Source organism: Giraffa tippelskirchi, chromosome 3 (genome assembly GCF_054371585.1).
Source record: "Giraffa tippelskirchi isolate mGirTip1 chromosome 3, T2T-mGirTip1v1.2.pri, whole genome shotgun sequence".
NCBI classification, from domain to species: Eukaryota; Metazoa; Chordata; class Mammalia; order Artiodactyla; family Giraffidae; genus Giraffa; species Giraffa tippelskirchi.
The window spans coordinates 89,419,177-89,435,272 of NC_137277.1; the positions used below are offsets into that span (position 1 = coordinate 89,419,177).

At 40.2% G+C, this 16,096-nt stretch overlaps 1 protein-coding gene across 3 annotated transcripts in view; it reads right to left on the reverse strand.

Moving 5' to 3' along the window:
* Positions 1–16,096, reverse strand: part of NOSTRIN (nitric oxide synthase trafficking) — a 63,855-nt gene that overhangs the window by 12,864 nt on the left and 34,895 nt on the right. For all 3 annotated transcript variants that reach the window (XM_081582605.1, XM_081582604.1, XM_081582603.1), the window contains 4 exons: positions 14,300–14,398; positions 8,488–8,613; positions 1,973–2,071; positions 1,750–1,875 (listed from right to left, as the gene is read on the reverse strand). In XM_081582605.1, coding sequence (XP_081438731.1) covers positions 1,750–1,875; positions 1,973–2,071; positions 8,488–8,613; positions 14,300–14,398 — 450 coding nt within the window. The remainder of the gene's footprint in view (positions 1–1,749; positions 1,876–1,972; positions 2,072–8,487; positions 8,614–14,299; positions 14,399–16,096) is intronic.

Consider the following 16,096-nt stretch of genomic DNA (forward strand, 5'->3'; position numbering starts at 1 on the left):
CATCAAGAGGCTCTTTAGTTCTTCTTCACTTTCTGCCATAAGGGTGGTGTCATCCGCATATCTGAGGTTATTGATATTTCTCCCGGCAAGAGGCTCTTTAGTTCTTCTTCACTTTCTGCCATAAGGGTGGTGTCATCCGCATATCTGAGGTTATTGATATTTCTCCCGGCAATCTTGATTCCAGCTTGTGTTTCTTCCAGCCCAGTGTTTCTCATGATGTACTCTGCATAGGAGTTAAATAAGCAGGGTGACAATATACAGCCTTGATGTACTCCTTTTCCTATTTGGAACCAGTCTGTTGTTCCATGTCCAGTTCTAACTGTTGCTTCCTGACCTGCATACAGGTTTCTCAAGAGACAGGTCAGATGGTCTGGTATTCCCATCTCTTTCAGAATTTTCCACAGTTTATTGTGATCCACACAGTCAAAGGCTTTGGCATAATTTTGTAGCACTCGATAAAACCCAGTCTACACTTACTGCTAATGACTATAAAGTTAGATTTTGGAGGTGTTTTGCTTTAAGAATATTGTTGCTGTTGTTCAATCACTAAGTCATGTCTGACTTTTTTCTGTCTCATGGACTGCAGGACACCAGGCCTCCCTGTCCCTCATTATCTCCTGGAGTTTGCCTAAGTTCATGTCCATTGAATCAGTGATGCTACCCAACCATCTCATTCTCCCCCTCCTCTCCTCCTGCCCTCAATCTTTCCCAGCAGGTAAAGATTCAGGGTCTTTTCCAATGAGTTGGCTCTTCGCATCAGATGGCCAAAGTATTGGAGCTTCAGCTTCAGCATCAGTCTTTGCAATGAATATTCAGGGTTGATTTCCTTTAGGATTGACTGGTTTGATCTCTTTGTAGTCCAAGGGACTCAAGAGTCTTCTCTAGCACAATTGAAAAGCATCAAGAATATTAAGGATATTAGGACAATCTTATTCTCCCAGTTGGAGGATCAGTCCATTCTCTTAGACAACATACATAGTCATTAGTTCTGGTGCACTGAAATGACATAGAAACCAAAATTTCCCATGGGCACATCAATTAAAGATAAGCCATTGTGGCTGCTTCTTTATGTTTCAATAGGACCTTAGTCAAATTTTCAAGGAGAATGACATTTTATTGACAGGTTAGCTTATAGAGGTATTTTCACAAGAAAGTAGTAGATATATTTTATTGTACATTGTCTCATCTCAGGGATCACCTACACTATTTGGAAGAAAAAAAGTACTTTCCTCATGTAATCAAATCTTCCTTCCCACTTTCATCTCGATCTTTGTTTCTGCTTTGAACAGACATTGCTATTGCTAATTTACTTTGTCGCTCACAGGGAGCTCTGACCAATACTCTGTAATAACCTAAATGGGAAAAGAATTTGAAAAAGAATAGATACATGTATTTGTACTAAGTCACTTTGCTGTACACCTGAAACCAACACAACATTGTTAATCAATTATGCTTCAATGAAAATTAATTTTTTTAATTTAAAAAAATTAAATATTTGCTTCAAAAATAAAAAGATTCAGTCTAAGATCCTCTTTGACTTTCTTCCCTTGCAGAGAATACTGAAGACGTATTTTCATCACCCTCTCTGTAAATCACAGTTTTTAAACTTATGCAGAGTATAAAAAGTCAATATTTTAATTTACAAAACAATGTTTCCTTTACAATTGCTCTCAATTTTTTAAAAAATGAATCCCTCAGTATATGACTAAGGTTCCCCACTAATGAAACCTCCTTCCCATCCATACTTACAAAGTAGTCAGTTAGTAGGAACTCAGATTTATTTTCTGTAGATGAAACTGTGGTTTCTTCCATGAGAGCCTGGATATCTTTTTCGATGTCTATCTTGCTGATGGCACAGTGAATCTGCGTGTGGCACTGCAAGGCCAAGGAAGGCAGAACAAGGTTGCAGAAAACACGTTTCCTGCCAGCTCTTACCATGCACACCAGAGACAGCAAATTCTCTACTACTCACTGAGGTCAAGGTTTGGCCAAAAACAGAAATATGTTGGGAGTACTGGTTTAAGTTATTGCATAAGAGTTGAATTCTTTCCTTCTCCAGCTCCAGGATGCTCTGAAAAGGATAAAAAATGAAATTACATCAGCCCACTGTTATATTTACAAAATTAAAGGCACCCACCAAGCACTAACACACTGAAGAAAGTCTGAGTGAGCCGTCCTGTTTGTGCCTCTTGATCCAAACTGCAGAGGGGGCAGGTTTCCAGGACAGGAATGGATTTGGTGTCTGTCTATTTATTCTCCATTAGGATTAATTTCGGCTTCCCTGGTGGCTCAGGGGTAAAGAATCCACGGCAATGCAGGAGATGCAGGAGATGTGGGTTTGATTCCTGGGTCAGGAAGATCCCCTGGAAGAGGGCATGGCAACCCACTCCAGTATTCTTGCCTGGAGAATCCCATGGACAGAGAAGCCTGGTGGGCTACAGTCCATAGGGTTGCAAAGAGATGGACATGACTGAGCACGCATGCATGCAGGATTGATTTCACTCTCATACTTTCACTGTCTTTCTAGACCAAAAGGCACAAGGTGGATGCCACAGGTTACCTGATGTTCACAAAGAAGGGGGAGAAAGGAATCATTTGAAATCATTTGTGCATTCCAGAAAAAGAATGAAGCCCAGTAAAAGCCCTTCTGTATTTAGGAAAGGCAGTCAGACACTAAATATTTCTAGAATTGTTTGCAGTGCATACAAGGCATTCTGTTAGTCTTTGCAGGGACAACGATGATGAGATGCAAATTCTCTTCTTAAGGAAGCTTATGTGACGAGAGCAGAACCTTAAAGTCTGACCAAGTCATTTTCCTGGCCTGGGGGTTCAGAGACTACTCTTTGAAGGTGGGAATACAGCCTTCTCATTTTGTGGGGGATGACAAAAATTCCACTCTTGGAGTTTTAGTTGGTTTGTTTTTTTAACTGGAAAGAATAAACGAAATTAGGGAGGTCACATTTGGCTTGTCAGCCATTAACATTTTAGAAAAAATTAGTTATCAGGCTCTTGCCACTCACTGGGAACCAAGGTGAGGAGTGCTTATTTTGAGGAAGTAGAGAAGTTCAGAGAAGGCTGGGTCAACTGGAATACATACTGGGGATTCCTAGGCTATGTTGGGGACTGCAAGAGGCTGCTGGGTATGTACCCAGATACCTGTGGGTTTGACAGAGGTGGCAGGTGTCCAAGACATAATGCCTCATTCCGTTTCTGTAAGGACAAGGCCTGGGCTTTCCCCCTTTATCTAGAGGCTGGGCTGGTTCCTCTCATACATGCCATTCTACCTCACCCCTTCCCACACAGTAAAGAGCACTCAGCAAGGGTCCTTCATGAGGAAGAACGCTGTCGTGGGCAAATCGGTGGGTAACATTACCAAAGAAGTAAGAAGGGTGGACTGTATTCAAGGCCTTAGGTAGTGTGGGGATGTGGGGACATCACAAAGGCCACTGGATTCCTACTTCTCAGCTTACCTGCAGGAGCCACTGGCCTGTCCAGTACGGGGTTCCTTTATCCCTGTATGTAGACTGCATTCATATCCTGTTGTTATTTCACCCATGGTATATAGTCATTTAATTTTTAAAAAAATTTGTGAAATTGTTGCATAAAGCTTACCATTTTCACCACTTTCAAGTGTACAGTTCAGTGTTATTAAGTCCATTCAAATCATTGTGCAACCACCACCACTATCCATATCCAGAATTTTTTTCATCTTGCAAAACTGCAACTCTGTGCCCATTAAACAATAATTCCCCATACTCCCTCCCCTCATCATCCCAGCAGCCACAGTTCTACTTGCTGTCTTCTATGAATCTGAAACTATCCTAAGTGTCTCATCTAAGAGGAATCATACAATATTTGTCCTTTTGTGTCTGGCTTATTTCACTTAGCATAAAATCTTCAAGATTGATCCTTATTGTAGCCTGGGTCAGAATTTCCTTCCTTTTAAGGATGAATAATATTCTGCTGTCTGGACACACCACACTTTACTAGTATCAGTTCAATTGAGTTCAGTTCAGTCGCTCAGTCGTGTCTGACTCTTTGTGACCCCATGAATCACAGCACGCCAGGCCTCCCTGTCCATCACCAACTCCCAGAGTTTACCCAAACTCATGTCCATCGAGTCGTTGATAGCATCCAGTCATCTCATCCTCTGTCGTCCCCTTCTCCTCCTGCCCCCAATCCTTCCCAGCATCAGGGTCTTTTCCAATGAGTCAACTCTTCGCATGAGGTGGCCAAGGTATTGGAGTCTCAGCTTCAACATCAGTCCTTCCAATGAACACCCAGGGCTGATCTCCTTTAGGATGGACTGGTTGGATCTCCTTGCAGTCCAAGGGACTCTCAAAAGTCTTCTCCAACACCACAGTTCAAAAGCATCAATTCTTCAGTGCTCAGCTTTCTTCACAGTCCAACTCTCACATCCATACATGACTACTGGAAAAACCATAGCCTTGACTAGATGGACCTTTGTTGGCAAAGTGATGTCTCTGCTTTTTAATATGCTATCTAGGTTGGTCATAACTTTCCTTCCAAGGAGTAAGCGTCTTTTAATATCATGGCTGCAGTCACCATCTGCAGTGATTTTGGAGCCCCAAAAAATAAAGTCAGCCACTGTTTCCACTGTTTCCCCATCTATTTCCCATGAAGTGATGGGACCGGATACCATGATCTTAGTTTTCTGAATGTTGAGCTTTAAGCCTCTCTCATTTTCATCAAGAGGCTTTTTAGTTCCTCTTCACTTTCTGCCATAATGGTGGTGTCATCTGCGTATCTGAGGTTATTGATATTTCTCCCAGCAATCTTGATTCCAGCTTGTGCTTCTTCCAGCCCAGCGTTTCTCATGATGTACTCTGCATATAAGTTAAATAATCAGAGTGACAATATACACCCTTGACGTACTTCTTACTAGTATACAGTCATTTTAATGCTACTATTAAGTGCAAGTGGTAAAAGGCTACAGTAACTGTGAACATCTATGTCAATCACATGCAAACTTTGATCCTGCGCCAAGTGTCTTGACTTTTGAATTGGAAGCCTGGAACTCTGCTCCCCAAGGCCATCTTCCTTGTCTAGTCAGAATCTGCACAATTTTTGTAACAAGTCAATGGGAATGAAATACCTTTTGTTTCTGCTGTTGGTCTCCTGAGTCTTTCTCCAAAATCTCAAGTACCAGCCATTTGAATGTGCCCTCTGTCTCCCAGATCCAGGATTAAAGGCCCAGAAGAGTAGCCTAGTAAATGTAAACACTTCTTCACAGGGCACAAACCATACGCCTCCTCTAACAAATATGTAAAATAAACTCTGCTCAATGTCTTGGACCGCAAGTGGGACTTTCTTCAGAAAGAAAAGAGTCTTTACATTATAGAAAAAGATCTGGAAAGCAGCTGTTCTAGTTTAGCACTACAAGCAAAGGACAGGATGGAAAACAAAAGCCAGGTTTGGGAAACACATTGAATCCCTGCTGGGCAGCTGTTTCTTTACTGTGACAAATGCTGAGCCTCTAGCATCAATCTGAGACTAGAATAATCCTGTCCCTTGCTGGCAATGGTAATATTTAACAGATTTTAATTACATTTCAGGGAAATCGTTAAGATGATCTATGTTTGCTCATGAAAAGAGGCTGAAATAAATTCCACTGTGCAAAGGGGAAATCCATATCTCGTTTAATGAATTATTGCTTTCTATTATCTTGTTCTTTTTGTATAAAATAGGGCTCAGAGAAGCAAGAGACTCTGGAAGACCGCAAATTTTCCTCATGTGTTTTCACAACAGCACGTGAAAGGAAAGTGCGATCAAGGAGTTATCAAGGAAGAGCAGATGGAAAGGTTATCTGGGCCCAAGCTTCATGATAATTCACACTCTTCATTCATTCTTTTCATTTCCTGTCGTTCTGGCCTTCTGGTTAGTACTTCCCGGGGAGCTTGAAGAGACTTCATTTTCATCTAAATTGTTTTCATGAAACTGATCAAAGAAATATCTTGCTTTTTAAGAGCAGAAACTCTTAAACTTTACTATGCATAGCAATCACTGAGACCTCTTCTTAAAATCATTCAGAAGTTGTGACTCATCCCTTGTAGGCTCCTCATTCCCAACTCAGGACTTAAGAGTCAGTTTATCCTCAATTTTATTTATTTATTTTTGACTGCCCTGCACAGCATGTGGAATCTTAGTTTCCCCACCAGGGATCGAACCTGAGGCCCCCTGCAATGGAAATGTGGAATCTTAACCACTGGACTACCAGAGAAGTCCAGGAACCTACATTTTAACAAGAACTCTAGACGTTGTTCTGGGGCCATAAAGGGCTACAAGAAAATACATTTAAAAAGCATTTCTAATTCTTCCACTCAGAGAGGACCCCTGTTAACATTTTGATGTATTTTAGTCTGTTGAGGTATGTGTGTATGTGTGATTTTATATTTCTAGTTATCAACCAAATTATTCAAATTGGTATACGGTTTTTTCACTTAATATTGTACATAAGCAGTTTCCAGTGCTGTTAGTTTCCAAAACACTGTTTTAATTAATAATCCCTTGTATAGAATGTATTGATATATTTAGCCATCTTCTTAACATTGGCCACTTGTATTGTTTGTTTCTTCCCTTTTACTTTTAATGTATTTGAACAGAAATCTGTGTTTTGTTTTCATTTATTTCCTCAAGACAGATTTGTGGAAAGGAAATTAGGTTTTTCAACTGAGGTTCTAAGAGAGAATTAAGCCCTAATGTCCTAAGGCATCTGTTGTCTGCATTGAGTTACCATCTCTCCATTGCAACTAAAGTGGTATTAGTTACTACCATCTTCGGGGAACTGAGAAAACAGCCACTCACATTATTTTCTGTGTTCTGTGGCTCACATGAGGAACACTGGTTGAGAATGTGAACATTTTTAAGATTCTTTGCACTTACTGCAAATGGTTTTCTAAAATAATTCCTCGAGTAAATATTACTAGTACCAAACATTTGATTTGTGGTCATTTTTGACAGAGTGGCTATTACTGTTTTATTTTGGCCTCACACATTATTTTATTTTGCACAGTTTGCAGGATTTTAGTTCCTAACCAGGGACTGAAGCCAGGCCCACGTCAGTGAGAACACAGAGTCCTAACTACTGGACCACTATGAGATTCTTGAGTGGCTATTATTTTTCAAAATATATTACAGGTTATTTCTGCCAACTGAATTGTTTCTTCTTGAAAGATAGGAAGTATTGCTTGAACATATAATTATGAAATGATGACTCATTTTGACATATGATTTGTGGAATTGGTTTCATTTCTTAATATTTTCACTTGAAATTTTATAATATTTTTCACAGTATCTAGTAAACTGCCTTGAGCATAGTTCAGTGAATGTCCTCTGAAAGAATTTATGAATCCAATCTGGAGAGTCAGACCGGACAGAGGAAGAACAACTGGAGAATGGAGGAAAATAATGAAATGGAACAATCCTGGTGGACCCATTTCTATCTCCCACACTTCTAATAAATTCTCTTTTAATTGAGTTCAGCCAACTGTTTTTATATGCCGTCATGAATATCACATGTTACTCCTGTCATTTGTAAACAACAGAGAATAAGAATACACAGTGTAATATGTGAATCAATGACTTGTTGGTATAGACTCAGTATTTACAAGCCAAGGAAATACTAAGGAAGGGAATCCTTATTGGTTAAGGTGAGGCAAGGATGACTTGACAGGAACATCTCAAGTGGGTCTAGTGGGGCTTGGTTTGGCATTCAGGGGGCAGAGGATAGCTCTAAGCCAGAGGAGAAGTTTAGAACCTAATAGAACTCATGTGGGATAAGAGGAACTGTGTGAACTCAAAGGAAGATGGAGTAAAGTTCCAGTGTTCTTCAGCATGGTGGTAGCAACAAACCAGGAAACAAAAAAGACGAAAGGAAACCTTTCTTTTCTTTATGGAGAGTCTGGCTTCTAGTAGATTCCAAATGTGATTTGGCCAAAAAAAAAATAAAACCTAGGGTCTTAAATATTTTTAAAGCTGAGCTGAACGAAGGTTTTTTGAAATATTAGTAAATGTACATCTTGTCACCATCAGGAAGACTTTATAAGTGAAGAAGATAATGTCCATGATGTTTCATCGTAGAAGTAGGGACTGCTGAGAGTGGGGTGTGGTGGGAAGAGAAGGTGGAGAAAGACCCTAAAAGAAGAAAAAGACACTGAGAAAAAGGAAGGAGAGACCCAGTAAGAGCCTCTGGTAAGGGTAGTTAGTAACAGCTACATCTAACACACCTTGAAGGGCAGCTAGGTGTGCACTACACTGGATGTGTGCATTCCATCCTGGCAGCCATACAGTAAGCACCACAATTATCCCCCATTGCTGTGAGGTAGAGAGGAGGATGAGATGGATGGAGACAGAGAGGTTAAATGTTTTTCTCATAGCCCTTGCAGGGTGCCTAGGAGCGGTGATTTCTCTCCCACACAAAATCTCCTTGGAAAAAGAAAAACAAAAAACCATGAATGCATAACTTACCTGGAAGCAATTTTCCAGTGTGTTCTCCCATTTCAGTCTGGTAGAACAGCTTGCCACGTTTTTTTGGTAGTAATTTTCATCTTCTTTCGATAACTTCTCAGTTGATTTTTTCAGTTTATTGAGGAGCTAAAGTAAAACATCAGTGTCACATATTCAGGAACACATTTATGAAAGTCCCTGGTAATTCCAGAGAAAGAATTACATGCATCGCCACGATGAGTTTCTCATCTCCCAGCTAAAGTCACAAACAGTAACAATAGATGATGAAATCAAAGATCTTTCTCAGAAAACAGGGATGTCAGAACTGAAAGGAAACCTAAGGCCCTTTCAATAGGATTCTTTCAATTTTTCTATGAGGAAATCGAGGTCCTTAAATATGATATGATATGTCTGCTTTCATCAGATAAGGGATGAGGCCAAATGACAGGTGAGGAGAAGCAAGTTCAGATCAGGAAGTTGAAACTCCAGACTGGAATCTACTGATGATTCTTGTACTCTTATTTAGTAAATTCTTTAGTCCTTGGCATTTCTTACTGGCACAGGTAGAGATTTGTACAATTAGATAATTTGTAGAACTAGCATTAGGTCTGGAACATTCTGTCACTTCACTTTCTCTATGTAAACCCTGCAGTATAACTCTGGAATCAAACTTCAGATTAGAGTCCTGGTTCTAACAGCTGCTGAGTTACTTACACGTCACAAGACACAGTTTCCTCATCTTTGTGATGGGCATAGTGATGCTCCCACTTCATTGCATTGTTTGTTTCCTTTTTTTTTTTTGGCTTTTGGCCACACTGCATGGCATGTAAAAATCTTAGTTTCCCGACCAGGGATTGAACCTGCTCCCTCCGCACTGGAAGCGTGGAGTCTTATCCACTGAACCGCCACAGGGAAGTCCCCACTGTGTTGTCTTGAGGAGTCCAGCAGGTGATGCAGGTAAGGGACAGGGCACACTGCTCAAAATTTATTAATAGCATAGCACTCAAAGACAAGTGAGCATTACTGTTACTAGTGAAGAGCCTGTGGTTGTTCAGTCACTCATTTGCGTCCGACTCTTTGCGAAGAGCCTGATACATGCCATTGTTCACTGTAAGTTATGGACAGCTTGACAAATGCTTTCCTACATTTGTCAAATGGGAAATCTCTAGTTTCCCATCAGGGATCCTGATTCCCAATGATCTGCACCTTAACAAAGAGCCACCTGGCCAGTCACCCAAACTGGCCATTCTGATGGTAAAAATCAAAGTAATACAAAACTCTCTGGACCAGGGTAGCTTGAATTGAATTCTCAAAATCTCACATCTTTGAGAAAGGAAGAAGTTGCATTATATGAAGGATTCTCAGACTTTAATATGCCTAGCAATGACTAGACATTTTTGGAAAATTTCAGGGTCCCACAAGTAGCAATATTGATTCAGTAGTTCTGTAGTGGGATTGGGAAATCTGAATTTTCATTGCCTCCTCAGATGATTCTGATGCAAATGGTCCCCAAATCGCAGTTCAGGAGCACCAAGGATCCCTCTGATTTAAGCAGTTGAAGAGTTTCAAGGATAGAGATAAATGTTTTTAAGAAGGCCCCTCTTTATGTTTAAAGACATTTTGACTAACATTTCAGTAATGAACATTCATCCAAAATGCTGAATGTTAACACCATCCACTTTATTATTCCAGTTCACATGCTGGCCATTCAACTGTCCTTCAGCTCTGATGTATGGTCTACTCAGGACATGGTTGGTTTTGCATATCAAGTGTAATGAGCCATTTATCTATAGAGACATGAGCTTGTGAATTTTAGCCGAATAATGATACAGAGAAAGACTTGAAAGTGTACCATGGCTATACTTGACCAAGTCATTGTTCTCTGGTTCTTGTTGAGTGTGCCCAGGTCCCTAGCAATAAGAATGGAGTCATTTTGGAGATGACAACTCACGTTCATCAGCCTGCACCATATAACTATTGACTAGAAGTTTCTGCTCAGCAAACTTACAGCAAATAACCGCAAACAGATACAGAAGAATGGAGACTCATATATTCTAATTTAAGAAAATTTTTAGAAACTTTTCTTAAATTTGTCAGATTAAATACTTTTTCTTTGCTCTTTTCTTTCTCTTGGAACAAACATCTCATCCATTTATTCATTCATCAACATTTCTTGACGCCACAACTGTGTCACGTACTAGACACTGGGAATAGATAAAGGGATAGCCTCCTTCTCTAGTTGGGGACCAACATAGATAATTGCTATTCTGTGTGATAGATCCAGGATGAGAGGAGTAGTCAGGTATCACAGAGTGACCCCTGTGTGAATAAACCTAAAATGAAAGTAGGAATTGGTTAGGCAAAATAGCTTGACATCATATCAAAAAAAACATTTTTGGTGAGGTTGGAGCACACAGTTTGAGAGAAAGAACAGCAAGTGAAAGCGCTGAAGAGTTAGGCAAGGATCAAGTCAGGGAGGATCTTAAAGAGCCACATAGAAGAGTTGTTCTTTATTCTGAAGTCACCTGGGTGTATTTTAAGGCTTTTTAAAGGAGAATGATACACTCAGATTCAAGTTCCAGAAAAGTCAGCCTGGCTTGTATATGGGGAATAGATAAGGAGATGCAACACTGAAAGCCAAGACACCAGTTTGTCAATTGGAGTAACCCAAGGAGCGATGACAGTGGCCTGGGAGAGAGTAGTGGCTGTGGAGAGAAATATGTGCAGATAAATTCAAGAAGCATTTAGGTTAGGACTTAGAATTGGGAGGATATGGTGGATGGTAATATTCAAAGATATAAAATACAGAGGCATAAAAAATACTTTCGGTAGAGGGATTTTGGATATTGAGTTTGTTTGAAGTGCCAGAGTGCAGTTTAGAAACTGGTTTGGTTTGGAGATATAAACTGGGGTATCGTCAGCAGAGACATAGTAGATGGAGCCTTGAGAAAATATTTGTTGAGTATCTGTTGTTATTGAGCACTTGATATTGAGAGTACTGTGTCAGACTTGAGATACAAGCCGAATAAAACAGAATGAGGCCCAGGAGAGATATCATCAGACACAGCAATATAGACAGTTCAGGCAGAACAAGGGAAGTCCATAAAGGAGCTTAAGAAAAAACTGACAGGAAAACCAAAAGAGTAAGATTTGTTGAAGTTGAGAATATTTCTAGAAGGGAAAATTCTATGGTGATTAATGTTTCTAAGAAATTAAATAAAATCAGAACTGGAAAGCACCCATTGGCTTTAGCAACAAGGACCACATTGTATTCAAGGGTAAGAACATTCCTAGCAAATTGATGGGGAAATCGTGGTTGTTGCTTTAAGGAGTGAACAGATGAAGAACTGGAGATAGAACAAAGATAACCCTTTCAATGAGTCTTATTGTAAAAAGAAAGAGGGACTTCCCTGGTAATCCAGTGGTTAAGACTCCGCTTCCAATGCAGGGGCATGGGTTCAATCCCTGGGCAGGGGTGGGGACTAAGATTCCACATGCTGCACAGCACAGGCAAAAAGTAAAAACATAAATAAATAGATGATATCTGGAGAGGAACAGGACTATGGTCATGGAGGGTGTCTCCCTGATTCTTCCTACTCTCCCAAGATAGAGGGAAGTTGAGAAGGCTGATGGGAAGCAACTCTTAGAGAGGAGTCAGTCTGAGATCCAGGAGAGAAGGGCATAATCAAGGGAAGGGTCACTGAGAGGAGGCGGGGATGGGAGTCAGAACACAGGAGGAAAAACTGGCCTGTCCCACTGCACATAGGACTTCAGTAGACAGGTGGCCGTGCTGACTGCTGTGTTCTCTGTGATGCTGTAGGTGAGATAATCTGCTGAGAGTGGATAATGGAGACACAGTAGTGAGAAAAGTGAAGATGTAGATCAGCTTCTGGAGAGAGTAAGGATTGCTGAGCAGGAAAACAAGAAGGACTGATGAGTGGCACCAAACCAGGCCAGGTCAGGTAGGAGATCATGGGCAGGACTCAGTGAGATGCAAAGATGAACGCAGCCTTAGGTGTTTAGCCTTGGGACTAAAAATGAGAAAGCTACCAGATAAAGTGAGGAAGGCGTTAAGGGTCTGTGATGTAATGACAGCCAAGGACTATAGTTAACAGGATCTGCTGGAGAAAGGTGAGGGGAGGATCACAGACTTCTGCCTCCCAGGAAAGCAGCTAATGAGGGAAGGAAGGAGAAATTCAACACTTAGCTGCCCAAGCTTTTCCCCTTGTTCTTCCCTGACGTCAATGAAGAATAGCTTCTAATGAGGGCCCCGAATGCCTACAGTAGGGTCCCAGAGCTTAAGTTTTTAACCTACTTTGGTTTTGCCTCCTCCTTGGAAGCTATCTCATTATTTAATCCTTGTTATTATGATCATTTCAAACTGTGAAGATTGACACAAGAACCTTGTAAAATCTTGCTAAGAATGAATTTAAGTTATTCAGCTAATAGTTTCTTAGGTGAGATAGAGTTACTCGGTGATGGCAATTCTTGTCTTCTTTTAAGGATGTTTTGGGTTGCAGTGTGTGGCCTGCACAGAGGGAGCCCATCTTTAGGGGAAAATATTGACTATTTCAGAGGTTTCTCTGGGGCACACACCACAGAGGGTGTGCAAGATAATTAGTATTCCAATATTATTTATGTTCATTTCTGCATAAAGAGAGTGTTCCAGCTTACTCTTATTCAATATATGAATTTATACTGGTGCCCACGCATGGACAGTTGAGGATTCTGAAGTGTTCTGGAGGGAGAGTGGAAATTTTACAACATGAGATGCTGATGTGAGTCCTTACACACATCTTCTTCACTCTATCTATGGATATGTGCCCGTCATAAGGAGTCTGGATCATATGGATTTGCTGATGTATTATCTAGCTTTATTTATTTATTAATTTATATTTTTGGTCTCACACTCAGCATTTGGAATCTTAGTTCCCTGACCAGGGATTGAACATGAGTCCTCTGCAGTGGAAGCTCAAAGTCTTAACCACTGAACTGCCAGGGAAGTTCTCATCTAGCTTCAGTTAGGTTCATACACAAAATTGACACATGCTTTATGCAGATTTCTGCTGTGAAGCTATAGATTGATGTTAACAATGCAAGTACAAGAAAGCCGCAGGAAATACTAACAATGCAAATGCAAGAAAGCCACAGGAAAACATCAGAGCTCCTGCTTTCTCCTGCTCTGGATAATGGTTGCATCATCACCCGCGTGAAAAGGTGAAAATTGGCATGATCTAATGAGAGCTGATGAGAAGCTGACCGAAAACTTGACATTATAAGAGGATATATTAGAAATACGAATTTATATTTCACTAGGGTTAAGGCTGAACCTTGTCTCACATGAATATTTTATTTATATATATCACTGAATGACTATATGAAGTCATAATGATCAACTAATCACTGAAAATATTATTTTATTTTTACCACATCCTTCAAATATTTTTACTTTTTCATGTTTTATAATGTTTATAACATTAATATAATATAAAAGTATATATAGGATATACAGGATAGGTCAAGTACATTATATGTTATGCTATGCGTATGTATATCTTACTTATTTGGGGTATGAACGTATTTGGGGTGTTTAATAGGGCTCCTCATCAAAAACATTGGACACTGGTTTGCTTTGTCATCTGCTGATAATACCTTTCAAAAATATGTGGAGACCAGGAATAACTTTGGATCCCATCTCATACTCTGCCACCCTACAGCTCTGCAGCGACCCCACACAGAGGTGGAGTCAGCCCATTCTCCTGTGTTCATAGCTAACGGCAGGAAGCTCATCGATCTCTAAACCACAAGCACTCAGCTGGCCATGAGATGTTACCTTCTGCTTCTCCTTCTCAGTTGTAATCTGCTTGGAGCTTTCTACAAGATGGAAAAGTGCTTCATGCTTCTTGGTGCTGACCATCAATTTCTTCTTGGCCTAGAGTCAAAAACATACAAGAAAAGCAAAGAAAGATCAGAAACTGGTGTCAAGAGAGAAACTCTTCTGTTCTGGAACAAGTTATATTCATGTGCTAGCTTGAATGATTGTGCATTTTTAGTTCTTCATTTCTGCCCTCATCCCAAAATCTGCTAAAACACCACAGTGGCTAATATTTTGCCCTAAGAACCATTGTATATTTTTCATTGCATTGAGTTCATTCAAGAGGGTCATATATTTTGTCAAATCATTGAAGGCTAAGTCTACAGACCATAATTGAGGTCATTTTAAGATGCTCCCCTAAAACTTAGAGCAAAAGGGAAATTTTGCTCCCTGATGCCCTGGCTTGAGAGCTGGGCATCTGCCTAACATCTTACGAAGTGCCTTGAATTTGCAGCAGGCAGGTGGAGAGAGGAGTCAGGAAGGAAGAGCATTTAAAGTCCCCCTCCTCTGCTGATGCCTCCAGCCTTGGCATGGATTATAATTTAAGTGATTGTTCTCTGTTGCATACAGCCCCAGCTCTGGATGTTCCAGAGATAAATCAATAGAATCTGGTTTGAGTTGGATTCAGCCTGTGCAGGAACTGGGTCGATTGCAAAGACTGTATGGTTTTTCACCTCAAGTTGCAAGGACTGTAAAACCAGATAATGAAGGGGAAAAATCTATGTCTCTCTTTCCCTAGGAAGTCAGAGGCAAAACCTTCTGAATGTCTCTAAACACATGAAACCTCTATAAAAGGGAATTCAGGGAACAAGCAGCTCAGAGAGCCCGCCTCCCCCCACCTTCTGTTGGTCACATGCCTGCTGATAAAGGAGAGCAGGAGGCAAGAACATTTGGTCCTTTAAGGCTTTTCACTTGCATCTCCAAAACAGACTATGCTTCATTAGTGAATGAAGACATGCTGAATCCTTTGAATTGTAACTGGAGAGAAAATTATTATAGCACAAGCATTTTATGTTCTCTAATTTCTCTGTCAATCTTCATAAAAATAAAATCGTTTTACTTAGAAAAATTACTTGGTGGAAACTGGGAAATAAGAAGGTTTTTTTTTTGTTCCTGAAAGCAGTGACAGCTACTGAAAGTGGTTTCTCTTCGCATCTATTATATCAAATTTTCCATGAAAGCTGAATATTTAAGAATGAATTTTTTAAAAACAAACTCTATTTAAGAAAGCTCATAAATCAAGAGCAAATTTGGAAACAAATGACTGGACACTGTTTATGGGACGTTCACATATTTACTATAAAAGTGATTCTCATGAGCATCCTTTTACCGGGATTACTATTGTCAGTATAGAAATTCACTTTTCTCAAACATTTATAATTAATGTCTTTGTCTTAGGGAACCCTCAGTTCTAGCAGCAGCTTCAGAGGCAACACTGAGGGCTGAAATGGGGTCTCCTGTTTCTGAAGGTGTCTCCGCTTATTTGACACTCATGACTGTCTACTTGAGAAAGAAGGATCTTTTGGGGCACCAGTACTTTAGAGATGAAAAAGGAGAATTTCAACTTTGGGAGTCCAAGTCTTCTCAAAGGGAATCATTGGGTTTTCTGAGCAGATTCCCTCTGCACTGGCTTCTAGTCTTTCCCACTCAAAATGAATTTCTCCTAAACTGGATTGTTCTAGAATAATCTTCTGTACATACATATGGGCACCACCTGTGATTCTCTCTGCTTATGACTATATATAATGATGCCCT